The sequence below is a fragment of the Porites lutea genome, chromosome 6, assembly GCF_958299795.1.
Source record: "Porites lutea chromosome 6, jaPorLute2.1, whole genome shotgun sequence".
NCBI classification, from domain to species: Eukaryota; Metazoa; Cnidaria; class Anthozoa; order Scleractinia; family Poritidae; genus Porites; species Porites lutea.
The window spans coordinates 20,743,968-20,770,403 of NC_133206.1; the positions used below are offsets into that span (position 1 = coordinate 20,743,968).

Consider the following 26,436-nt stretch of genomic DNA (forward strand, 5'->3'; position numbering starts at 1 on the left):
TTATAGCCGAAAATCCATGACAGCTTGTTTTCCTTTCTCTTCTGTTGGGCTTTCAGAAAAATACCCTATCTGATTATATACCGTTTGCTTTGGTTCTTGGGTCATCAATGATACGTCCTCCCGCCCTTCAGGGCTCGAGGAGCGATGAGGTTCAGCGAAAGAGACGCTGGTTCTTTGTCTTTTTTTAGGAGTGAGTTTATCGTCGACTGAATCAGATGATTTGCATCTTTCCTATAAAATGACGGAGAAAAACACCGCACTTAGAGGCAAGAAGTTACAAGGGCATTGTATCCTCTGTCTCAGACTGAAGTACAATATTATGCAAATGTACGTTATTTGCAAGTGAGAGATCTTTAACAAAGAGAGGGGCTCCTTTCAGGAAGGAGTACTTCGTGTGCGTTCACACTTGGTTCCCGGGCACTGGTGCCCAAGCACAATACTTGCTGGGCACTAATGTGAACACACCTTTTTTGAAGTTCCCGCGCTAGCATTCGGGCACGGTTCCGGTGCCCGAGTACAAGGTCTCGACCTTGTACTCAGGCACTAAAGTGGGCACCAGGTCCCTGTGTGTACGTGTTTTCCGTTGGTTGCGAGGAATTTTACCCACAGTCAACTTCTTCGCTCCTTTTGCAAAAGTGGCGTCTGCTGATGGAGTAAAATGGACGAAAGACAACTTGGGTACCCAGAGGGTGGACAAAGCACCATTTTGTACCCTGCCGGGGAACTAGTGCCCTAGCACTAAATGTGAACGCACCCTTAGACAACCCACTTAATAGGGATAGTAAATCTGTCACTCTAAGTAAACGTTGGAATATAGAGACACCCGACAGAAGGAGATAAACAGGAATATTAATGTATTTCAATATTGATGTAAGTTCTTCAGGGAGAATGTACCCTTTCAGACGATTTTTTTTTATTGGAACAATACTACTTCGAAATTTCCGTTGCTATCACTTTGAATTGCATAAAAGGCGTGGCGAAGTTAGACTGAAACAGGCAGTCACTAAGTACCCGCAGTCACTAAGTATCTGCATGCAATCAGATAATCAAATGTATTTAAAAATAAATGTAGCGGAAGCGGAAATTAAATTTCAGGCTACAGTTCAAGACAACAGTTTCAAAATTATGCTGTTTCTCAAATGAGTCATCAAAGCTGAATTAGAACAAATTGCATAGATAGACGGCCTATAACTTTTCCATTACAATAACAAAACCTTGGTAAAAACGACCTTAATAGCCCCTGAAGCTCTTTGACAAAAGCACTGAAGTACGTGCATGGAATGGAAATGCTCATATAGATGACAAATGGGGCAAATGACTGTTAATAGTCCTACCAACCTCTGGTGAAATGGCTGAAGGTCCTGAGAGAATTTTGTTTCTTGATTTCTTACTTTTTGCGGATGATTCTTTCGTTTTGTTGTCTTGTTTCGCAGGTTCAAGGGACTGCAAAGACCCCGAGCGAAGGTTCGTTTTACGATAGTCTCTTTTTGTTCCATTTTCGGAATCTTGACTTAACAGCTGAAACTAAATACTTCAGACATTAATGATAGTATATGATTGTACTCTGTATAACCATTATCAAACATTATGTACAAATTTGATGGATTGTAAAAAATTGCTGCATTTTGCCAAATTGCACCAATTTTGCAATGCGATTTTTAAATAAAGATGAGGTTGGCATGCACTTCATGCTTTTTTCCTTTCTCGTGAAGGTTATAGTAATGCCCTCTACCGTCTGTTCTAAGCACGAAAACTTCGAGACCTTTTGGCAGGGTAAGCTTAGCTGGTAGAGCGCTGATCTGCAGAGTGGAAAGCGGGCTTGGCCCTTATCGAGGGAGAAGGCACTACTTTTGCCGTGCAAAAGGCTAAACTTTCGAGCTCTTGGTGTGGCTAATGACCACTTACAAAAGGCGGTCCTTACTCCTGTCTCTTGTATTGGCTTCAGTAGCCCATTACAGGCGTTAAATTGTCGCCAATTATTACTTTGCGGTAAATATATATTGGCTTTGACGAAGCTTCATAAGGCAAGGAAAAAGTATCTCAACGAATGATAATCCTAAGATTAGCTTCTCACTCACATTAACGTACCTTCTGCCACCACTAGGGATTCTTAAATTGAAAAATTACGACTGCCAGTTATTGTTCGGCCCAAGTAACAAGCTTTGTGCTGTTAAAACTGTCGAAGGGTAATTAAAAGATGGAACAAAGATAGTCCAAGATAAAGCTTTCGGTTGATCATTATGTAACCACGCCAGCTGGTGTGGTTCAGAAAGCAGGGAACTTTAGAGCACAGGGATTCCACACTTGACATGTTAAAATTTCCCCAAATGGAATCATTCATGTCTATCTTTTTATTTTCAAAGTACGTGGGTCTCATTTTTTTCTGTTAATTAGTCATTAACGACGGACTGTACTTCAACTGTCTTGACTGTCTTTAACCTGGAGAACAAACTCTCCATTTCGAATCACAAGCGATGCAAGGCGCGATTGAGCGTGAGGTTAAGCGGCAAATCTTTCCCCGTGCCGCTCGCCCATGACTTCCACGATATTCCCCAAATGGAAAGTTTACTCGTTGGCTAGGCTTTCTTATATAAGAACTCACCTGAGTCTTAGCACTCTGACGATGCTGTTGCAAAGCCGCGAGTTGGGGCCCTCTTAACATATCGAAAAGTTTCGGTGAGGTGCCGGCCGAATATGTGTAACTGTGGAACCTATCTCCCTTTCTGTCTTTTCCATCGGTTCGCTTCAAAAATTGCTCGATCTGGCAAAAGAAAAGAGAACGTAGTTCATTTATCATTGTCAAGAAACAGGATTATTTTTGTTTACAAGTATCGATGGGAATCATGTTATATAAAAACCTTGCGCAATGTCCCCACTTTATAAAACGACAAAGAATCTGGGCCAAGTTAGCTTTCGCGAGGAATCTGGAATAGTTTCTGGGAACGTGTTATTTAGCTATTGGCCATTTTTTCCCAGTATTCCCAGTAACAGGCCCAGAAGTCTTTGCGACAGTTAGCTAGCCCCAGTTTCCTTGTCGTTTTCAAGAGGCGACATGATTTTTACCTGCCCTTTCCTCTCATTTTGAAGAATCGTTGCCAGTTCTTCCGCTGATGATGCAGCTATGATGGAAAAAGCGGCTCTTGACGGCACCTGTTGCTGAAGATGCTCCTGCTGTTCTCGTGCATTTCGCTTTTCACGAGTCAGTTCTTTTTTCAACTTTCTGTTTCTGACCTGCAAAAGAATCGCAAGATATCTGGTTTTGTTGGACGTTAGCTTTAGAGTAGAACAATACAATGTGGCAATGCCTAAAAGGAAAAGGAAAATAGAGATAAAATAAAATAAATAAAAAATAAATAAAGATTTAGAGGTGGCAGATCCAGATAGTGATTCTTCTTCTACCATTCTTGGTCGAATTGGAGTTTTTAAATGTTGTTTTCTTTTTAGTAGAGGGAAAAACCGTACGGAGAAAAACTTCTTGGAGGAAACGAAAGAACGAAAACAAACTAAAGCCACATATGGCTTTGAACCAGGGCCACCGTGTGCTCTCACCACTGCGCCACAATTGCTCCCCAAATAGCCCTCATGGATGATTGCACTCTTTGTGTCAGACGATCGAGCAAATTTTACCGCCAAGCCTCGTTTACGAACAACATTCTTCAAATTTACACTCTGTGCATGGGTATTCTATCTAACTCTACTAGCCTACGAATTCAGTTATGTAAAACTTTGAAAATTTACAATTTCAAAAAGAGGCTTGATGGTGAAATTCGCTCTTGTGACGTTAAAATGCGTATGGGGTTATTAGAAAATATCCAATTTCACTGTTACTGCTTTTGTCTTCGAACTAAAATGGCCTTCAACTGGGCTGCAGGATAGCCTGCGAACAGCAGACGCATTTCCGTTCGTCGCTTCTCTCCCTCCGAAAATAGGGAGGGAGGGAGAGAAGCGACGACCAGAAATGCGTCTGCTGTTCGAAGGCTAGCTGCAGGAACCCTAAGCTAACATAAGGGCGTTCGCTCGAAAAGAAGACTTTATACAAAAAATAAAACTAGGGGCTTCTGACTTACACAAAGAGCAAGAATGACAATTAAAAGAATAACAACAAACACCAAGCCAGCGAGAGAAACTAACTGCCACAAGTCCCACTTCAGGAAGAACACCCCTGTCTCTTCTGTTGCATCTTCACTGGTCGTTGTGACTGATTGGTTAGAGTCAGTAAGCTGTGTTGGAGAAGGAGATGAGGAGGATGGCTGAGCGGTTACTGTTGGAGACGGAACAATACTGCTTTGATTTTGATTTGCTTGTAACAGGAGTGGAAAGACTGGAATAATAACATGGAGATGAAGTCAATAAACGTTCAGGGTTGATTCGTCGACATGAAAATTAAAGAACCATGACGACAACAACAATAAAATAAGAGGCACGGATTCCTTGAGCTGATCATGAGTTCCGGATTCCAAAGACAAGGATTCCGGATCCCACAAGCAAAAGTTTCCCGGATTCCAGATTCCTTCCAAAGTTTTCAGCGATCCCCCCTTTTGGGTTCTCAGTTACGACTGATCCCTCCTTTTGTTCTCCTAAAAATCAAGTGATCCCCCCTAAAATTCTCCCCCCAGGCGATAAATAATAACCAGTCCCTTACAATAGAATATATCCATGTCTAGCCTGAACCAAGCTCTCTATTTCGAGTAGACAGTGAAGATAACCATGAGAGTGCTCACACATGACTTTGCGCGATTGCCCCAAAACTAGCAAAAATTACTAAGGGCAAGTATCTCAGTATTCTGGGTGCCAGAGGCTTTTCATGCGCGGTTTCCGGTTTTTTTTCTCGGTGCTTCGCCGTTCGTGCCTTCGGCCAAAGGCCCAAGACGTGTCGGCCTGCGGCCGACAAAGCTCCTCGTCGCTCGAGAAAAAAACTTCTGGTACCCAGGTTAGTATCTCAGATCAAAAGTATCGAAAAGTCAGTCAAAGAGGTCACGTACGTGTGTCCCTAAGGGCACATGCAGGGCACATGCTGTCAGTATTTCTATAATTGTAAGCTTCACTGGTAAGGAGATTACAATGGCGATAGAAATCCTTTGGGTTGGGTTCCCCTTTTTGTGGCTAAAACTGAGTTAACACTTGGATAGAAAACAACTCTTATTTTAGAGAGAGAGCTAATCGAGCGTGTAACTGTTATTTTGCGGACAAAACCCCTTTGTTCCACAACAGGGAAGCCTAGTTTTAAAATTATTTTGGTTAGGGTCAACACGTTCCTTGGAAACATAGTTAGTGTACAAGGTGCAAGGAAAACCATAAGAGATCATCCTTTGAAGTTTGCCGGCTTTGGTAACCAGTCACCTCTATCATGTTGAAAACGAAAACTCATCTTAAAGATGTTAACTGAAAGTGATAACGTTTTGACCTAGGTTTCAAGGAAACAAGATAATCACGAGGGTTTCTCAAAACTGAAAAAACCTTAGTATAGAACATAATACATGGCATTCTTGTGTATATTCTATGGTTTAAATTTTAAAATCACACTTAGCTTGTTTCTTCATGAAACATTACTGACTTCTCCACGGGAAACCATCATGAGTCAAAATACTCAATTACCTCGACCTGTGCTTGTTTTCATAATTAGGCCTAGAATTCTAGCTTCGAAATTTGTCTCTACACGGTTTCGCACAAAAGTGGAAAGATGCTTGATGTCTCAGTGGACATTTTGTAACACTGAACGATTGTGAAGAAGTGAACATGTCAGCGATAACAGTGAGAACAGCTCGAGAGAACGGGTTCAAAAAAGCGCTAGTTTATTATTTTTGTGCATCTGTTTGCCTTTCAGTCGGATAACATTTTTTTTCGAATTTGAACTTGAAAGCAGTCCCTATAGATTTAGCTCTTGAGACAATAACTTAGTCAGATGTGAAAAATTCAGTATACTGAAGAAACTACTAACAAACGTTAAATCCTTAGTTCGCTGTCGGAACTATTTTCTTTGCCCCTTTTGTTTACTCAAACGTAATGTTTAACCGCCACCCAAGAATCCCCCAAGTTTCGACCTAGGCGAACAGTGATGACTTACAAAACCTTAAAAGATATTTGCATTAATTAAACAGATTTCCTCTTCAGAGAACGTACCATAAAAGCATTTGTAAACACTAAATCGATGATCATAAATCGCATGAAAACATACAGGAAAGGCAAACTTATTTCTTTGCCATTCTCTTCATTAGGCCGATTATAAAAGACTTCCGCGCAAAAGAAAAGCTCTGTTTGAAGATCTTCCATCCGTCCCAGTGTTACTGACTAAAAATTATGCCTTAACACAGTTTTAACTAATTAGACTAATTTCAAGGGTACCTTGTTGAAAGAGTTGATGGAATATTTCCTGAATGGGAATAATTAAAATTTGTTTTCTCAAAACTTGATCAAGAGTCTTTAATTAAGTCGCCTTAAAAACTTAAAACTGAAACTAAGTTTGAAAATGTTAAGGGTGAGCCATTCTTTTATCACAAAAGTTGATGCTTTCTATCGACGGAGGGTTACAAATTTTCCGCCGTTGACCACAAAGCAAATAGGTACAATTCTAGAATCGTGGAAACACTTGAAATTAAGGGCAAAGAGCAAAGGCGGATAGAGCTTAGTGACAAGGGAATTACGCAGAAGTTTGTCATTATAGCGTTTTACTGAAACCTCCCTTCTAAACACTACTTTTTTACAGCTTCTAGTAATAAGAATACACTGTAAGTGATGATTTCCTGTGTGTAATTGCAATGCCAAAGTACTATTAGCGCGCTTCAAGGAATATTCTGAATTTGCTATGAAGACAGTCGTGCTTGCAAAACATTTAAATTTTTACGCACCTCCAAATAGAAGAAATAAGCGCCAGTGTAAATGATGTTTTCGAAGCAGCCTTGCCATAAGGAATTTGTCTCATGTATGAAGCGTATAACTCTTCAGTCATAATAGTACGAGGAGCTATTGTACTACAAGCCTTTAAAATACACCGAATGAATGTTACCAACGAGTCTCCTAGGGGGTGTAGACTACGAATCAATGAATTGAAATTTAGAGAACGTGAGTATAAATAATGCAAGCAGTCAAATTGGGCAGGTGACGTAGGAACAACTAAACATGATTTTTTGTAAAGAGTCGGCGAAGTTTCAAAGTGGCTGTTTCAAAGAAAACATAAAATCGCTTTCATTTGCTCATGCATGGTCGATCATCGTAAAGTACTGATAAATAAGCCATATTCATATTCTCGATAGCGGACAAATATTAGCTTGAAAGTAGATACAAGTGCGGAAGAATATCTTTAAAACTAGTAATAATTGTAAATTAGGGGAGTGCGTTCGATGGGGGGGGGGGGGGGGGTGAGGTGAGGTGGTGGGTAGTGAGTGGTAGTGGGAAGGGATTGCAAAACCTGATGGCCTTGTAATATTTGGTAAATAGGCCATATTAGTATTCTCGATAGCGGGCAAGAATTAGTAGAGTAAAGTAGAGACAAGTGCGGAAGAATATATTTAAAAACAGTTGCATGAGAAACGATTACCCCGGATCAGCCTCGAATACAAGCTAGTTTGAGTCAGATTCTTTACCAGGGCTCTCCCCAACTCAGTCCCCGCGAGAGCTTAGTAGGAGGGGACCCTGGAAATGATCTATAATGGCGATGCAGCGAAAGTACAAACTTGTATTAAGCACACTCCCACGGGACCCGCGCTAAAAAAAGAAAAAAAAAAGAAATGGCGCGAACAATTTAGGATGTACTCATACATACTGCGCTTGTATTTGTGCTTCCTTGATACAGGGTAGTTAATTTAAGAGTTTTGATTGGCGTGGTGGCTATAGTATGAGCCAGTGTACCAAGCCCTCTCCCAAAAATGCTGCTGTGAAATAGGTCACTCCAGACTTGCCCCAATCCTCTGCTTTAAAACGAGGCTGAGTGCGAAGCCTTTGGTGCCAAAATGAATTTTTTTTTCCTCATTCAAATCAAACTCATTTTCACAAAGGAGGATTACTCTTAGTGTCGCTTAAAAGGCGAGGGTTTTTTGAAAGTCCTGAATAGACTATTGTCCTCTCATCGTTGAAAACTAATAAAAAAAATATCGACATTTGATTCTTGTTTGTAACATAATTTTACTAGTTCCTGGATGTATTGGATGGCTCGGACATACGGTATCATCTATTTTCCTGTCAGCTGGCCAACAGAGGGAACATAATCAAATATCAACTTGTTTTTGTTTGTTGTTTTTTTGTTGGCACCGCCCCTATTAAGACCTAGGTTTAACGCACCTACAGAAGCGGGAAGTACTTTAAAAGAAGAGAAGACTAACACTTTGGCTTATAGTCGGTTTTGAATAAAAAAAATCGCGATTGATCAAATGAGACTAAACAAACAACTCACTTTAGTTACCATTGTACGTAAAAAAAATTCCGATCCAAATTAATTTTGTAACTTTTTGAGAAACAAGAGAATGTAAAAACATAAACTTTTATATAATTCTCTAGTTTCGAATCCCCCATAATACACTCTGTTCGCTCCCCGAATTTTGCATCAACAATATTAATTGTTTTCAAATGCTTCTGGAAGGACTGCATCATTGGCATCATCATCGGGAGTTTTTGTAAACAATAACTTTTCCAAAACTTGGGGGCAAACAGAATGGTAAAGCTGAGTCAATTTCATTCTCTTAGGTTTATCACCGCCACCCGGCGCCCGGTTAGCTCAAACCCCGGCCGGACCAACACTCATGATCTTAAAATAACTGAGGAGAAAATGCAGTCTTTGTTAAGACATCTGCAAACGGTTAGACTTTCTTGTCTTTTCGAACAAGGACGATAAGCCGTAGCCCTTGCACATATAATGAGTTCTGTAGGACATTAAAGAACCCACACACCACCTGACACTGTTCATTAAGAGTAGGGGATGAGTTCCCCGTGTGGTGGTCTATCACTCAAGGGGGAGGGGGGGGGGGGAGGAGGGGACTGTTACGGGCCCGAAGTAATTGGCGTATGCCGTGATGGTTACCCTGTCAAGAATAGCCCAGGTTCGATATATTATAATTCTAACTTGACTCCGAGGTTTTCTGGTCATATTTCTATATTTGTTTTGGTTTTCTTTGTGCTGAAGTCTCATCTGGGAATTGCTAAACAGTGAAGTCGCGAAAAATTTGCAATTTAGACCCTAAAGCCTCGAAGTCATGTTAGAATTTTAATGGAAAGAAGGTGGGCTTTTCGGGCGAATCTTATTAAATAAAATCATGATATAAATGCTGGAAATTTATTAGAAATATATCACACTACTCCAGCAATTTGAATCTACCAAGAAACATCCACAGATCTAAGAGAGAAGAGTCATTACTGACAGTAACATAATTTTGCTCCACCAAAGAACTGTTATTTTCTTCAACTACTGGCTTTTTAAAATAGCTACATCGAAACTGTTTTTGTTGTGTTGTAGCTGTTTGTATTTGCGTTCAGAAAATTCTGGAGCAGTAGATATTTGACGTTCGCCCACTGTATGCACTTCTTAAACTTGAGGTGACGGCTGTAAAACAAAACAACATGAAGCACCCATTCGTATGCAAATGTTTTTTTAAGAATTAGCTTTCTGGTCGATAATAATAACAGTTTACTAAAGTAAAAGCAGGAAGAATTAGGAAGCGAAATGTTTGAAAAGTTCGAACAGGCAGAAGAATAAGTTTGCCCGCGATTTTAGACGCCGAATTAAGATTTAATTAAGCTCATTTTCTTAGTCTTGGTTGGTAAACTTTTTTTTATAAAACATCTGTTATTAACTTCAGTTCTACGAATTTAATTTTCCTTCTTAGAAGAGAATGCTCAAGGAACTGTCACTTCAAGTTTTCGAAGCACCCGAGGAATTGAAGTTGTGGACACATAACTCACTTATAACTTCTTACATGTTCGCAGATGTTGCTAAAAACATAAGTGCAAGTTGAATTTTACCCCTCTTAACTTTACGAAAGCTATCAATTCTTAAACACTAGGAGTTCAGTTAACAACATCACAGAGGAAAAATTTAGCCTAATTAGGTTTTGCTTTCAAAAGATGAACAAGACTTGACAGTCATTGAGGAGCAAAGGTGTCAAACACCCTTAGGCAACAAAACAAAAAATCTCAGTCGAGCTTTCACCTTTCTTAGATTAACATTTCACGTCTTTTCAGCTGACACAGGCCGTAACTGTTTTCTCAGTTAGCCTAAAGTGGTCATTTCGGCAGTAACAATTCTTTACTAGGGTCGAGAAATTTCCATTCACCAAACAAAAACAAACAGGGAAGTTTTAGCTCGCAATATTGGTATTGCAATTGATTGCACACGAACAAGGCTTAAAATGATACACCCTCTCGCGCGAGGTAGCCAATAAGGTGGGACGAGACATTCTTATTGCGACTTAGTCCTGGTCAAGTTAATTTCTATGCATTCCGTCTTTTTGGGACGTCCGCTGACTTCGCGAAAATATGGCCAGACTTCACTGGGTTGTACTCTTATACTTTGTGATATTAGAAGGTAAGAAATCTGAAATGTTATTTGTTCTCGGTTGAGTAAAATTAAACACAAATTTTTAGCTATAAACAGGAAAAGAATACATTCAATGGCCAGTTTCGAAAAGGGAATATGACTGTGCAATTAAGATAGATTATCATTTTCTGAGCTAGGACCATATTGCTCGATTAAGCATAACATCGAAAACGATTTCTCAGTTCGAAGAATATTAGGATTATATTTCTTCTTGAGTTTTGTACTTAACGATTTAAGGGTACAAGTCAAAAAAACTTCAAGGTTAACTTTTTTCAGCTCCCCTAACATATTAAGTGAAAATGTTGAAAAGTGTCATCAGCAAAGGTTCTCTCATTTAGACTAGAATTCATTGAATCATTGTCTTTCACAGCTTTTATACTGAAGCTTTTTATCAAGTTACATTATTTTTCAGCAAAAAATGAACAACCAAACACGTAAAAACAAAACAACTTCGGCCATCGTTAGTTTTCGGCAGTAACGCAGCGTTGATAATTTCAATGTGTTTTAGTCCCAGACAGCCATCAGCTTATGTTAAGGGATCAGTCACCGTCAAACAACCAGGGCGCGAGTATTGAAGTCTGCTTCAAAGCATTTTCTAATTCGACAGTGGAAACCTTTAAGAGTACGTTGAGGAACGCTAGCTCCGAGGGAAGAGTAAATCTTACTCTTTATAACATTTACGTCGTACAAACTCATGAGGGGGCAGAGCAGTTGCCACGTAAACGGAAAAAACTATCAAGTCATCGACTGGAAACATGGCAAGTCATTGCCATTGTTGCATTTGTGATATTGCTGATCATGGCTATCATTATTTACCGATTGCACGTGAGTAAAATAGTGTTTAATTTGTTATGCCTTCGCACTTGCTCGACACGTATCTAGTCCATGCACACACCTTTTTATTTCGCGCGGCCTATTGGTTGAGGGTCACGTGGTCTCGCTTTGATCTCGGATACCGAAATGCACGGCAGTGGAGGTCTGGGAAAAACGCTGTTAGGGACGGGACTAGTCAACCCCATCTCCACAGGCATTGAATATGTGATTTAAAGCTACCGTATTGTTACCTCTCATGTGGTGTCTACAAAACAGTCTAATTATGATAGAGGAGGCGTACATTTGCTATTTCTCATAATATGAGCGACTGATACATACTGCAATTTCCTTGTTTCTGAAAGACACAGAATTCCAAGTTGAAGTGCCAAGCTATTCTGATGGAAGCCATTCCCAGTAATGATCCCAATGTAAAGTCAAAGTCATTTTCCAAGGTGCAGGATACAAACCAGAGTTTTATTTGAGCAAGGTAAGAAAACATTGATCCTTTTCCAGAGTAGATGTTGAATCCTCAGAGTAACGAGGCTCTCCGGGGCGCTCTGGCGGCGGGGTGGGAAAAGGAAGGAGAGCTTGCAACTACGTCTCTGGAATTTAAATATCTACATTGAAAAACTCGATGCGAAATGCCGATTGGCAGAGATGACATTAGTAATGCTGTCATTACCCTTGGCACGTGCTTTTCAATGTTTGTTTCTATTTGCGCTCGTTTCCGCTTCGCCCTGATTGGCGGAAATCTGACAGCTCAGTCGACAGGGAGCCCAGGAGAATTGGAGGTGGAATTCAAATACCAGAGACGTAGTTGCCAGCTCTTTCCTTTTCCAGCCCCCCGCTAGAGCGCCCCGGAGAGCTTGTTCGCAGGCTAAGTAACGAATTGTAGCCTGCTCCTAGTCTCCCCTCGTTTTTTATTTCCACCGTCAATTTTTCGCCTGCGCTCTACTATCTGAACGGCTGGAGAAGGCTAAGCGTATTGCTACCTGAGGCTGTCAGATCGTGGGGACGGCGCAAAGAGTTGTGAGCAGGAAAATCAGCGCGGGGCTCGCACTCCACTATCTGAACGCCTGAAACGCCTGGAACAGGTAGCCTGCGCCGCAGACGAAGATTAACTTCTGGTTAAGTCCGTCTGCGAAACAGCGCCGACATGGTTCTGGGCTCCCACCTTAACAGGCTTAAAGCGAATCAGGCAGCTCCACGCGCGATTAGGAAGAAGACAAAAGGTGGCTCTGCTCGCAGGCGGAGCGGGCGCAAAGAAAATTGAGAAAGAATAATCTGAACAGGCCAACACCTATAACGGCCTGTTTACATGAAGGTGGGGGACTCCAGATAGGTGAGGTAACATATGGCGGGTCACCCCACCTATCATGTAAACGCAGGAGCCTATAATCAGGAGCGAGCAACTCTATACTAGGCCTATGTCACGGCGTTTTTACGGACCAGTTTATTTTTAGACACATTTTAGGGCACTTTTTCCCGCAAAAATATAATCTCCACCATGTCTATGGGCGCATTCGAAGTATAAGATATCAAAAACGAAAACTAAAGGTTATTAAAAGGCAAACTGTATCATTTATAGGTCTTTATAACATAGCTAGAATTTTCACGTAATCAAATTTAATAGCGCGAGCGTGCTTCATATTCTTGTTGAGCACGCTAGCAAACTAACACCTCGAGAAAATTTTTTTAACACGATAATGATAATGTTATAAAACAAGTAGTTCATGCTGCAGCTGTACGTATGTCGAGATATTGAGCACTTGGAAAGTTTAGAGAGCACTCAAGAGGCTAGAGTTGCACTCGGCTGCGGCAACTCTTACGCCTCTTTCGTGCTCTCCAAACTCTCCGCGTGCTCAATATCTCGACATACGCACGCTGACGCATGAACTAATTCTTAAGTAGGTTATGCTGACTGGTTTGTGGCATTTAAAAGATATTCGCAATTCGCGCCAAAACCGTTCTAAAAATAAACTGGTCCGTGGAAACGCCGTGACACTAGCGCATGGAAGTTGCTCTCTCCACGTTATGGGCTCCTGGTAAACCCGATCATACTAAAATAAGAGATTATATGGACAGGGGGGTTACCCCACCAAAGCGGGTTACCAAACCTACCTGGGGTCCCCCACCTCCATGTAAACAGGCCCTAAGAAAGACGTTGAAACTCACCTAGAAATGTTTCGCTCAACAGAAAGATGTTTTCTCTGAGGCCATGACTTTTCATTTTATACAAATATATCTTGCTCACTAATGCACGTTTACTCTGATGGCATGTTTGACAACTTATTTTCTTTCCTTTACAGCGAATTTCCATATCTGTCACTCTGCTTATCCTATCAATCTCCTCCGTCATCAGTGTCATTACAAGCAAAGTAAATTTTCCGCGGATATTTCCCAGCTGTTAAATATTAGAAGTCTAGTGTCAAACTTAGCGGCATCGTTCAAGATGATGTAGACATCAGGCGCCAGTTGTTCAAAAAGTGGACTACCGTAAATGATCTAATCATGCCCGGGGCGTTTACTTAATTTTAGAGGTCCAAGATAGGGCGTTTCAAAGAGAGACAGGCGATTATTTTCATTTCTGTAACAAATCTCTAAAAAACTAACATGCTTTCTGCGAAAATATCAAGAGAGTTTATAAATGGTGGAATATCCAGTCAATCAATTGATTCATCTAGGCCGTCTAGAGATCCATGTCGATCATTAAATTGTCAACTTCGATGTCAGAATCCTCGTTCAGGTTCATTATATTAGGTAGTCATCGTTAGTTTATCCTTATTTAAGGTGGCCCCAACATATTTACATGCGCGTTGGTTATGTTTTTGAATCGCGTTTTTCGGCAGGAAAGATTTAACTGATTTCTATGATTTTTGGCACCTTAACAAAGAATGGTCGATCTTTAAGAAAATGTTATTTATTTTCTTATAGGTATAAAAGCGTTTGAGATATTGGCATATGTTTAAAACTGCATTTTTACAAAAAATGTCAATAATTTCAAAACCCTAACTATAAGACAGATTTTTCTCTAATTTCGGCAAATAAGCCTCAGAGCTCTCTAGTTTTATATCTGCAAGTTTGAAGTCAATCGTGACCGTAGAACTCGCTGCACAAATAGCTGGTCAAATTTAACCTTAAAATGCAATGCTAACACATTATTTTGTGAAAGTTGACACACAAATAGAGGACAACTGCGGACGGACTATCTCCTATCTGCAAGGGTATTCTTACCCAAAGCTTCAGTTGCAAGAAACTGAGTAATCAGAAACATACGGCGAATACAGTTCACAATAAAAGAAGAACAACTTCATGCTGAATGCGGGGCAAGATTAAATAACTTATATTTATCAAAGCTACACGATATAACATCTACGGAAATCTCCTACCAGTTTTTAGCACTGAAGGTTCCCGTCTTGAGGAGAAATAAAGCCACCAACTCCAGTACTTCAACCCATCCATTTTCAACTGCAACGAAAACCCTTGTATTAGGTAATTTATTCAGGTTTGAAAGATTTGCCATCACATTCGCACGGGCATTTTGTCATTGGGGATAATGAAAAAATAAGACGATTGTCATATTTTCTTCGTCTTTGTCCCCAAGTGGCAAACTTCCCGTGCGAATGTGATGTGACTGATGTCAAGTCTAAAAACCTTGAATAAATTACCAAGTACAAGGGCTTTCAATGCAGCTGAAAAATGGATGGTTAGAAGTACTGGAGTTGATGGCTTTATTTCCCCTCAAAACGGAAACCACGACGCGAAAAACTCTTGAGAGTTTTTCGTAGATAATATAATTTGAATTGTTAAGATAGGTTTCGAAAAGAGAGGGACAAATAGGAAGTAAGTTTGATAAATAGAAATTCTTATATCTTGCCCCGCATTCAGCACAAAGTTATTCTTCTTGTATTGCGAACTGTATTCGCCGTATGTTTCTGATTACTCAGTTTCTTGCACTGAAGCTCTAGGCAATATAGGAGATAGTCCACCGGCAGTGTTCCTCTATCCGTGCGTCAACTTTCACAAATGTGTTAGCATTGCATTTTAAGGTTAAATTTGACCAGCTATTTGTGCAGCGAGTTCTACGGTCACGATTGACTTCAAACTTACAGATATAAAACTAGAGAGCTCTGAGGGTTATTTGCCGAAGTTAGAGAAAAATCTGTCTTACGGTTTCCGTGAATTATTGACATTTTTTGTAAAAATGCGGTTTTAAACGTGTGCCAATATCTCAATCGTTTTAATACCTACAAGAAAATAAACAGCATTTTCTTAAGGTTCGACCATTCTTTATTACGGATGCCAAAAATCATAGAAATCGGTTAAATCATTCCTACCGAAAAACGCGATTTAAAAACATAACCAACGCGCATATAAATAGGTTCGGGCCACCTTAACTTGACATTAAGGAGGCTCGACCCAGTATTTTTATAGGCACACCCTCCATCTTTGAATCTCTTATACTTAAGCAAATCGATCTGTATTGTAAAACGATTATGACACATGGATTACACTTAGACTTAACTTTATTATGGTATTATTTTTTGGGCGATGGGAAGTAATGTCACGTGGCAATCACATCACAATGGTTTCAGCTCTAAATCGAATTTCAGCCCTGTTCGGCATTTTCTTCTGAAATGCCTTGCGCTACAAATTCATGGATAAATGTCTTCTTCTGTGCGAAGTTTCACAAAAATCTATAAGACGGGCACCTTCTTCGATGGTAGGGTCACCCTTTTGCCAAGCCAAAATTTCTACACATAAACACTGTGGATCACATATGTGGGTCAACTCATGCAGTCAAGGGGAGACAGCCAGAGCATGCGCAAGCGCTGTTGGCTTGGGCAAAGGAAAGGGCGAAGGGGTCAACTTTATTCTCATCTTAACGCTCGCTGAATAGAAGTTGACTCAGCTAGGAGGGAAACCGTCTTTCTCAGAACAACTTTTCTCCACATAATGTTGCTTAATAGACTGGTACACTCACGTCACCCAGAAAAGATTGTGATGCGGTAACATAGAGAGCCATCTCGTTCAACTTGTCAAATGTTGGCGAAATTTTCTAGAATTGAATCCTATAGGACTGTATCTAAATTTAGAAAAATAAAAATAAAATTGCTGTCTTAATAAAACGAGAGAGGAAGTTTCATGTCGTAGTCGGGCAACTAGAGCAAAGAAATGAACAAAAAAAGCGTGACGCACGTGTAAAGTTGTTGCTAATCTCAGTCTATTGCTTTCTTGCCCGTTCTCGTTGTCGTCCCCGTCTTCGTTTTATAGTAACTCCCTAATTATGAGACCAAAATGTACTAATTAATCATTAAATACTTAAATTAGTTTAGAATGATGTGGAAAAGGTTGACAGAAAATAGGAACTAATTCACATTCGCATAGAGGCCACCCAATGCGTTATGTCTTTCACCTTATGGGTGAAAATTAAAAGATTTTGAATGAGGCATAGGGTGAGCACATGGAGACATTGCCAGTGCCCCTGAAGGGGTGGAGGGTGGGGAAACTTGTGTGCATCGTTGTTAAGTAGACTTGTAACCTGCAAAAGGCCTAGAGAATTTCCCTGAGGATTTTTATGGCTAACGAGTGTCTTAAAAGGGAGCAGGCGATCATCTAAATGATTTAGTCGTCGCGCGGTGGCTTTTACGCGAATGAGAACAGTTTTGAACTGCCTCTTCCCTAAGCTGTCTGATTGAGCGGAGGAGGCTTGGAACCGAGCGCAAATTTTCCCAACAAGCTTGACGGGTGACTCTTTCCAACTCGTTACAAGATTTTACTGGAAAGGGGGTTTCGGAGTAAAAGTGTCACTCACTTCAAATAAATAAAAGACATACGAAAATGTTTCCTCAAGTTGCAGGAGCCTTCCCCACTTTTTTTTTTTTTTTTTTTTGCGTGGAGCTGATTGAAAGTTAAAAATTTTAAAACGAGTAACTACAACTGTAAATAATTGTTAGATGACAAATAACTTAATAGAAGAAACAAATCTGATTTTACTTAAATTTACGACATATTTTAACTTAGAGATCTTAAAGGTCTCTGTATGGGGTTGTAAGTTGATTTGATTGTTGATCTGATTTTCTAAATCCCAAAATGTTTAAGCTGATTCTTAACTTAATTCACTTGATTATTAATTTAGAACAACCCCACTATTTCGTTTTCTTCCCGAGAATTAACTTTCAGGCGCAGAGCAGTCTAAAATCAAAAGTGTAAGATACTTGCATTTAAAAAAATTCTTAATTTATTATCACCCTTTTCTAATTTCTTTCTGTAGGATATAAACGCCGTGTCTTCTTGTCACATATGAAACTCGAAAATACCAGATTCGTTTCATAAAATTAAAGAAGAACAGGCATTATAAAAAGAATTGAAATAGAGATAAATGTGGTCTTTTATCCACGGGCATAGGGGATACCATAAGCCAAAAAAGAAGACTATTGGTTTGGAATGACATGAAACGAGCCACGGTTCGCTTAAACTCCTAAACTCCTAGCTACGTTTTCCCCTGTTCTTTCCGCATCGAGTTATGCTTAAGGTTGTGATAAGACCAGAATTTTGATAGCGACTGATTATTCGGAATTATGTACATACTGACATCTTGGCTCCTTTAGCCACCTCGAGGGACCCATGCACTCGGCGCCTAAAGGATTAGAATAACATAAACAATTATAGCAAGACATAGGATATTTCAAAAGAAAACTGAAAGCTACATGTTTTGTTCTTTCTCATCTGCAGAGGCTCTCGCTGGGTATTCCAACGAAAACAGCAATAATAATAAAAAAAAGCAAGCGCGCGTTGGACGGTGGGAAGAGTAAAAAGGCGGGAGCCTCACTTCCTCTCTTGCCCTTCCCGTTGTCCCCCACGCGCTTTCTTTCTACCCTCGCCCGAGCCTCCCTCCGTCACAAAGACGCCGCTGGGGGGGAGAGAGTGTTTTGTTCTAACAGGGTTAAGATCTTCTCTTGGCAGGGTCTCATTCACTATATAATCGGCCGCCAAGCGAATTTCGCTTTTGCACGAGTTAATTATGCTCACTCAAGTGACGTTTAAAGGCTTCTTTGGTCTTCACATCACCATTTTCCTCTAAAGCCTTCATCAGCATCTGAACAGTAGCTTCGTGTCCCGGCTTTAAGTGAAGCCAGCTTCTCAGGACTTGATAGGCCCGCTCGTCCTCCGAATCGTTCTCTGTGCAAATGTTGTCAATGATTTTATCGTTGACGCCAAGATACCTGCCTAGGAACTTCCAATCTTTAGCTGTCTTGGCAAGGAAAATCTGACAGCATCGGCTAACTGTTCAAATCAAATAAAAAATATTTGTTATTAATTTAAAAGTTTAGGACGTTTTCCACAATTTCATGCTCAGAAGAGTATTATCCTCATATTGTCACTTCAAATATCTTAAAACTCCTTGCCTTACATTCTAGCAAACTATAAATAATTACTTCCTAAAAATGAAAAAAGTGTTGTCCCTCCCAAACAAAATTAAGGGATAAAACTGCTCTACTATTTCTTTTAAGACATCGTATGAAGTTAGTTTCACAATTGGTAAAATTTTAAACTCAAAATTGTCTTTACATCTCCAATTAGAAACGGGACCGCCTTTAGTTTTCTACAAGGTCATTCGAGCCACGCGAGGGGCGAACCGTTTGAACGACAAAGCACGTTCACTCCTCTGAGTTATGAAGGAGCATTGGTCCGGTCCAGGAAAACCTTGGAACAAAAACGCGATCTATGCTCTGCAAACCAGCGGTGAACCTTGCCTTGTCTTTGTACGTTCTTTTTCCAGTCCCTCTCGATTAGTTCACCTCGGTGACGTATTCGAGGCGAACAGGCGGGAAAAGCCTTACTCTTTAGCTCGAATCACGTGACCCGACAAACATTGGCCGTACGGAATGATGAGGCCTAAGGACTAGGCAAAGCCGAGCCAACTTGCCTAACTCCGCTAACCCTGCTGCGGTAATTTACAATACAAGCATGCACGATAAAGACGAATTGTTTAAATAGGAAAATATACTTACTGGAGTAACAAGGAGAACCTTCAGAATCCTGGGGCTGAGACGGTAAGAATCAAACAAAGTTAAAGATACGATGAGCACGATAAGCCAGGTAGAAACAAAATGAAGCAATATTTAAGTTTACATCCACCGCAGCACGCTCTTGACTAAGCCTGAGCCGCAGGTAGACCAAGGTAGACGCCGAATCTCAACACACAATGGCTGAGATCCCAGGTCTTAAGTTCACGAAACCGTGAACATACTACTGGCATTCCATCGTGTTAATCTCTTCTTTTTTTAAAAAAGAAATTACCAAACGATATCAAGTAGTTTCACTGTACTTAACATGGCCTGCGCGCAAGCTATACGTAATTATTAATAGATAAATAATTTTTGCCTTTCACACATGACACGTCATACGTCATACGTCATACGTCACACGTCAAACCAGATCACCTCGTTTAAGACTCAAGACGCTAACTAGTGAGATTGTATACCCCGTTTATGACTAAAGATCCCGAAAACCTTACTCTGTTCACCAAATAAAGAAGTGCCCGTCCCCCCCGCATACAACCCTTTCTCGTGCACATTTGACTGAGTATTCATTAGGCTATTAGTACCGTTACAAGCCATTCCTTGATTGCTTCGAATTCATGAATTGGAGTACTGTTGCACCATAGAGGCCTGGACGACTCGGCAGGGTCAATGCAGATAACGTGAGGACGGATCTCGCGACCTCCAAGGACAAGGCTGTCATCTGCCCAGTCATCGCACGTGGAGTTGCCATCCAATTCACCATCGCTTACTTCAGAAGATGAGTTTGACTGGAGATCCTTTCTATGGTAGGACAAACCTGGGCATTGTTTGATGGGGCAGATCGGCCCAAAACCAAACTTAAGAGAACTAAACTGGTGTTGACAAATTTCTGACATTATTGTCATCAGAGTGGTGAACAATTCATGCAACTTCTTTCCATTCTTGTACCTAACGAGTGAAAAACAAACCGTCGTTAATTCTTTTCTTTCCATTTAATCCTATTAACAAAGGGTCAACGTCAGCGATAGCAAGGCAACAACGATTTTCGTTTAACCAAAGGCGTTTAACAAAGAAAGAAATAAAGTTAGCCTGGGTAGCTGGCGGGAGAAACGAGCAGGTGCTGTAGCTTTTGGCGCCGGAGCCGCGTGAAGATTGGGAGCTAGTCAAATCAGTTTTTCGCGTGTCATCTCCGTCGCCAAGAAAGTACCCCAGACACAACAATCCCCGGCCGGCTACGCAGGCCAAAATAAAGTGTAATTAACGTTGCAGCTTCGTAAGGTAAGTTGACTTACCTTACACTAATGTTAATCTGGTTGAACTTTGGGCATGTCTCCGCAAGGAAGAAGAAGCTGTCACCAAAAGAGAAGATGGCCATCTCTTTGGCTTTGATGGGCCTCATGCCATAGCTTCGTTTACTTTCCACGGCTATGCGATCGATGAAATACTGAAAGAGGGAAGGAGGAAGAGGCCTGTAGAAATCAAACACAAGAACTTTATCCGAGTCGCAAATGCCACGCCAGTTTTCTTCACAAAGTTTTTTCCATTTTCTTTTCAAACATTCCCCTTTTCCTATCCCTGTCTCAATGTCGTGACCTTCACCGTGGCTTTTGGGTTCAGTAACTTGTGGTAATTTTGAAATGGGACACAGCAAATCAAACTCTTCTAAACTGCGAACAATTTCTGAGACAGGGCTGGCGAGGTCTCTGCAGATTCGTTCCCGTTCGATGTCGGTTATACATTTATCTTGCAGCTTCTTTGACAGAAGCTGATATCGCTGAGCAAACACCAAGAGATTTGGCTCTTTATTTAGGCTGGTTATCAAATCCACGAGGTACTGGGGTTTGACTACTACCAAGTCGTTAATCTCGGAGCTCTGGTTCTCTGCTGTGATTAGCTTTCCTGGAGGTAGATCATTGAAAAAAAAAAAATGATGATCCTGATAATGACATTATTCTTAAATCTCGGTGACTAGCTCTGTGTTACAGGCCAATTCAGGGAAGGAGTCCGGGGTCACTCCCTTATTTGGCGTAGACTGATATGTGCCGCTGAACAGGGTATGGTTTTCAGGGACTCGAGTCTTAAACAAGGTATACAATTTCACTATTTGGCTTTTTTACAGGGTGTGTCTTTGGACCGGAAGCTATTAAAAAACTGTGAAGGCTGCAGGTCTGCATTTGTGACACTAACGATTTTTTCCAAAAAAGTTTAGTTTCATGATATTAGTATGAAAAGTCTGTATACAAAAAGAAACGAGTCTGCAGGGTCATACAATAAAGTTTCTTGTCTTAAACAGGGTAGCGAAATTAGCAACTATTGTCTTAGAGACTTCGGCGGCAAATATACCTCTGGGGTGCTTTCCATTTACCTTATTTGTACTAAATTTCGCGGGTCTTTAATTTTGCGTTTTTCGCGATTGTAAAAAAAATCGCAAATTAAATACTCATATAGAAAATTCAAATTACAGGAAAAAATAATTCACTTGTAATAACAGCAACATATTCATGATATGTATAGAAAATATAACTTGTTAACTGCTTTTACTGGTTAGCTCCGTTTTGTACCTTCAGTAAGTGAAATAACGTTAACTTGTAAAGCCTCTACACAGTTTTCCAGTTTACCTAGAAATTTGGAAACTTTCAGACTCTTTTAGAAATCTAACGAAGTTGAGAACGCTAAAATCGCGAAGTTAAATGCCCTCTTTTCATATTTGCGTATTAAAATCGCAAAAATAAAACCCCGCGAAATACTCTCTCGCCAAAATGGCGAGATTAAGTAGTAATAAGGAAGGCAAAATTTCCGGTTCGACCGGTGTAACCGCAAATGGAACGCGCGGTTAGACCGGAAAATTCAGGACTTCAGTGGGGTTTGAACCCGTGACCTCGCGATACCGTTGCGATGCTTTACCAACTGAGCTATGAAGCCACTGACGTTGGGAGCAGCTCAGTTGTGGGTTCATATGTTCCCGTGAAAGAAATGAGTGTTAATGATATATGAAATAAATTTGTTGCGTTTTTGGTTCTCGCAAGCAATGAGATTGCAAACAAGGATCTATGGCTGGAAAACCTTTCCATTTGATCCGGAATGTTCCTGGAATTTTTAACCAGAGATTTTGCCTAGATGGAAAGCCCCCCTAGATACCCAAACTTCCCTTGAGTGCCCCCACCCCTCCGGGGGGGGGGGGAGGGGTAAGGAGTGATTTAATCAGTTACTGGCGGTAACTCCTCTGGTTGTCTTAAGTACAAAAACTGATCATTAGGGCTCAGCTTATAGTTCTGGGCTAATTGCCGCGGGTAGGTTTGGCTGTGATGAAAGCCTAGAACCTTTAACTTACGTTCAATACTTTGATCTACTTTGTATAACTCACAATACAAAACACAAGTTACCAAAACAATGCTTCACAGAATGGAAATACAACGAGTTACCTGGGAGGATGATCAAGCCTCTATTGTGATAAAAGTCTAGCATTCCTTCAAACGTTTCATCCACGTCTATCATCTGTTTCACTTTGTTTTTTTGAACACAAGGTGGGAAATCCTTACTCTCCCTGCACTTGAGAACTACTTCTTCAAATTGAAGCCAAGAGTCTAGTGATTCCTCGACTTTTGGCAAACATTCTAAAGAGTGTTCCTCCGGAATTTTTCCCTTTGACTGCAAATTTCTAGCTTCTTCGGGCTCTGTGCAGAAACAAGTAACACCGGTTGTAAAAAAAGAAAACAAAACAAAACAAAACAAAAAACACGGAGTGCCTCGCATTGTTTAGGTAATGAATACTCGACTAATAAATATCCTGATATACTAAGCGCTGTGTTACTGTCTAAAGGTATATAGCGGTATATATTTGCCATACGAACCAGAAGTGTAAATTAAAGGACAGTTTGTGAAGAATAGTCTGAATTATGACCACCCTATCCTTTCTTTCGATTTCTTTATAGGCAAGCTAAATTTAGACAAATATGGCCAGTTCCGATTGCAAAATATAATTCAATGTCTATGCATCAATGCATTGTACAATGCTACCTTTTCCAATAACTGTACATGCTTCTAATATTTTCTATCAAATTATTATTCATTCAAAATATTTCGTCGTTTCTGAGTGGCTTAAAGCCTCCGGCTAATTCTTCATAACCAACCGGCGTTGACAAAATTTGGAAGATCCGAGCAAAATACCATCGAATCGATGGTATATTGACGGCTTAGAAACGAGGTTACATTTGCGTGAAAACGAGGTTGAACCTCTTGATCAACCTCTTTTCCAGGCAAGACCACCTAGAGTGAACTAAAAAAAGGGCAATCACCGCTATCCGAAGGCAAAACTAAGGCTGATTTCTGACCAAAACTGCGGGAAAGAAATGCAAGAATACTCAAAACATTTGCTCGATGGGTGTTATCTATTTCGTTTGAGGAGTGGAAGGAAAAAAGCCAGGGGCCTAGCAAGGGTTTTTTCAGAGGTACGCACAATTCTCCAAATAGCTTCTCCCCCGCAAAAAAACTTCCTTGATTAAAGATTTGGTTACGTTGTAAGCAGCCCCCCCCCCCTGGTTGTAAGCCTAAGCGTTTTTTTCTACATATAAAACGTGGGTCATTGGCTGTTGTCTAATACCCCTTGAGATCTGTGGTGTTAAAAATAACTCGAGACGAATTACCTATGGAATAGGGTGTGTATGGGGGATGCCTTCTCTGTCCCCTTTATCCTCTCTTGCTCAAAGCCCATTCGGGCTCGAGGAATAATTGTTAATTATTTTGGTTAATATCTCATTTACAGGAAAAGATAATTAATTACCTGGAATCTCAGCGTAACAGACAAGAGGTGCTTTATCGATCTCTTCAAAATCACATGATTCCAGATCTGGAATTACACCATACTCATTGCGGAGTCTGATCCACACGAGTTCCATGGCCTTGAGAACAGGTTTCTGTGATGCCTCCTCACTTGTAGCCAGATAATCTGTTAAATTAAACACTTGAGTTTCAGATAGGTGAAACCATAATATTAAAAATACAACATGTACAATACCTGGAAATGAATGAATTAATTAATTAGGAGTTTTTAAAACGCGCATTAGCAAATTAAGGAAGTAATTAAATGGTGCGTATTTATTGTTATTTTTAAAAATAAAATAAGAAAAATTATTGCACAAGATTGAAGTGTAACAGAGAGGAAAAAGACACCAAAATTCATTTAAATCATCCTGAGAATACCGAGAAACTGGCCAATGTTTTGAAGAAATTCTACGCAGAGGTAGGGAAAGTATGAATTTTTAAACATCTTGATTAAAGTGTTTAAAGAAAATTTTTGCAAAACACATGCACTAATCTCTAGAACATAACATCGGGAGTTTTTGAAATTCATGGTAGACAAACTTAGTAAAAGTTAGCCTGCGTGGCAGGCGTTTGAAAGGGAAGGAAAAGGGAATTTAGGCGCGAGTGAAACGCGAGGGGCGCGCGAGGAGGGAGGGAAAGAAACGTCTGCCAGGTCTGATTGGTCAGTCTTCAGAACATGTCAATCACAGCCTTGATACCCAAATCCGATCGATTGAATCAACATCACCCCACTGAGTAACTTACGGATCTTTCAGTAATCATTTAAAAACATTATAAGTGAATTTTTAGCATCTTTGCACTAACAGAAAAAGTTTGACTCGGCTTCCTCCGAAACGGAAATGGTGGGAATTATGGTTTACTTTAGCTATTTGAAAAAACTTCCTTCTCGCCCTATGTAAGGTAATCCAAGACAGCCTTGGATTCTGAATTGCACTCTGTGGATTTCGGATTTATTGTCCGTAGAACTTGGAGTCCGTACTGTAGAGCAGGAATTTAATGATGGCACAGCTCACTAACTGCATGGTATATTTTTGTCATTTAAATGCAAATGATTATATTTTTTTCCATAATGCAAGGTGTCATTTGTGTCATGTGGCTTGTTTTGAGACTGGCTTGCAATGTAAACAGAGCTTTTTAAGATTTCCTAGCATAATCATTGAACCATAACATGCATTTTTTGTTGCATCATTATTCTAATTGTAAGCGGGATTCTGGATCCCTAGAGCTGAATTTAGGATTCCAACGCCACCGGATTCCAAAGACAAATTTTTACTTTAACTAGTTAACTCCCTACCCTTTCATATATACTCGAAGCCTGAAAAAGATACCCGTATAGGCCATCATAGGGAAAATACTTCCGCCCCCTGGCAATACCTTGCATCGGGTGATCACAGTTTAATGGATAAAGAGAAAGCTTTAACTCTTGCTCACTGCGCTGCACACACCGCTAGCTAACATTATTAAACCAACACATGATCAATCAATATAGCCACAACTTTCAATAACACAACACCGCTTTTCATATTCACTTACCAGCAAGATGGAGAAGAATTATCGACAAACAGGCGTAATCCCGTGCTAATGATATCGGTGTATCCCTATTGTGGTCACGAAGATATAAGTTACCTCCTTTACTGAGAAGCAGCTTGAGACAATCTGCGTGTCCCTTCCAGCAAGCTAGGTGAACCGGTGTTCTCCCGTCTTCGGGATCAATAATATTTGGTTTTCCATCTGAATGGCTGAGCATAAGCTTAAGACAATCGTAGTGTCCGCCGAAAGCCGCGCAATGGATCGGCGTGTATCCGTATTGTAATTTTGATCGGGAAAGGTGAGATTTCCCTGGTTGGTCTGAAAACTCAGTTCGCATAAATTCAGCCACGAGTTGAAAATTGCCTGTACAAGCAGCACTATGAAGATCTTTCGGATTATTTTGGGCGGAATTAAGGTACCAGTTAGGTTTGAATTCGGTAGATGATCTTTCGCAGCGCTCGCATGTATCACGTTTTTGTTGTGAACACTGTATCAGACTTGCTTTGTCGAAGAACGTTCGATGACATATTGAGCAATTGTTGAATGTTCTTGAAGAACAGAGCGAATTTTTACAGGCAAAAGGCATATTTTTCTTTCAGATATAGAAAACTCATGCATAGCGAAGGCGAAAAACCAGCCCGGAAAAAATTGTCAGCATTTTTGTACATGACAAAATGTGACACCGTGACGTCTTTAGAGAGGTCAAGAGTTAGATTCTTGTAA

The 26,436-nt window shown here is 40.4% G+C and overlaps 1 protein-coding gene across 1 annotated transcript; it reads right to left on the minus strand.

The window, feature by feature from the left end:
• On the minus strand, positions 1–26,392 carry LOC140941999 (uncharacterized). The gene is made up of 11 exons (XM_073390993.1): positions 25,717–26,392; positions 24,143–24,307; positions 22,785–23,036; positions 20,655–21,261; positions 19,947–20,310; positions 19,351–19,384; positions 18,368–18,622; positions 4,068–4,321; positions 3,064–3,231; positions 2,603–2,761; positions 1–231 (listed from the first exon to the last, which is right to left on the minus strand). Exons 1-11 carry the CDS (start codon positions 26,297–26,299, stop codon positions 1–3), a joined length of 3,072 nt encoding a protein of 1,023 aa, XP_073247094.1. The 5' UTR covers positions 26,300–26,392.
• Positions 26,393–26,436: the final 44 nt, after the last annotated feature.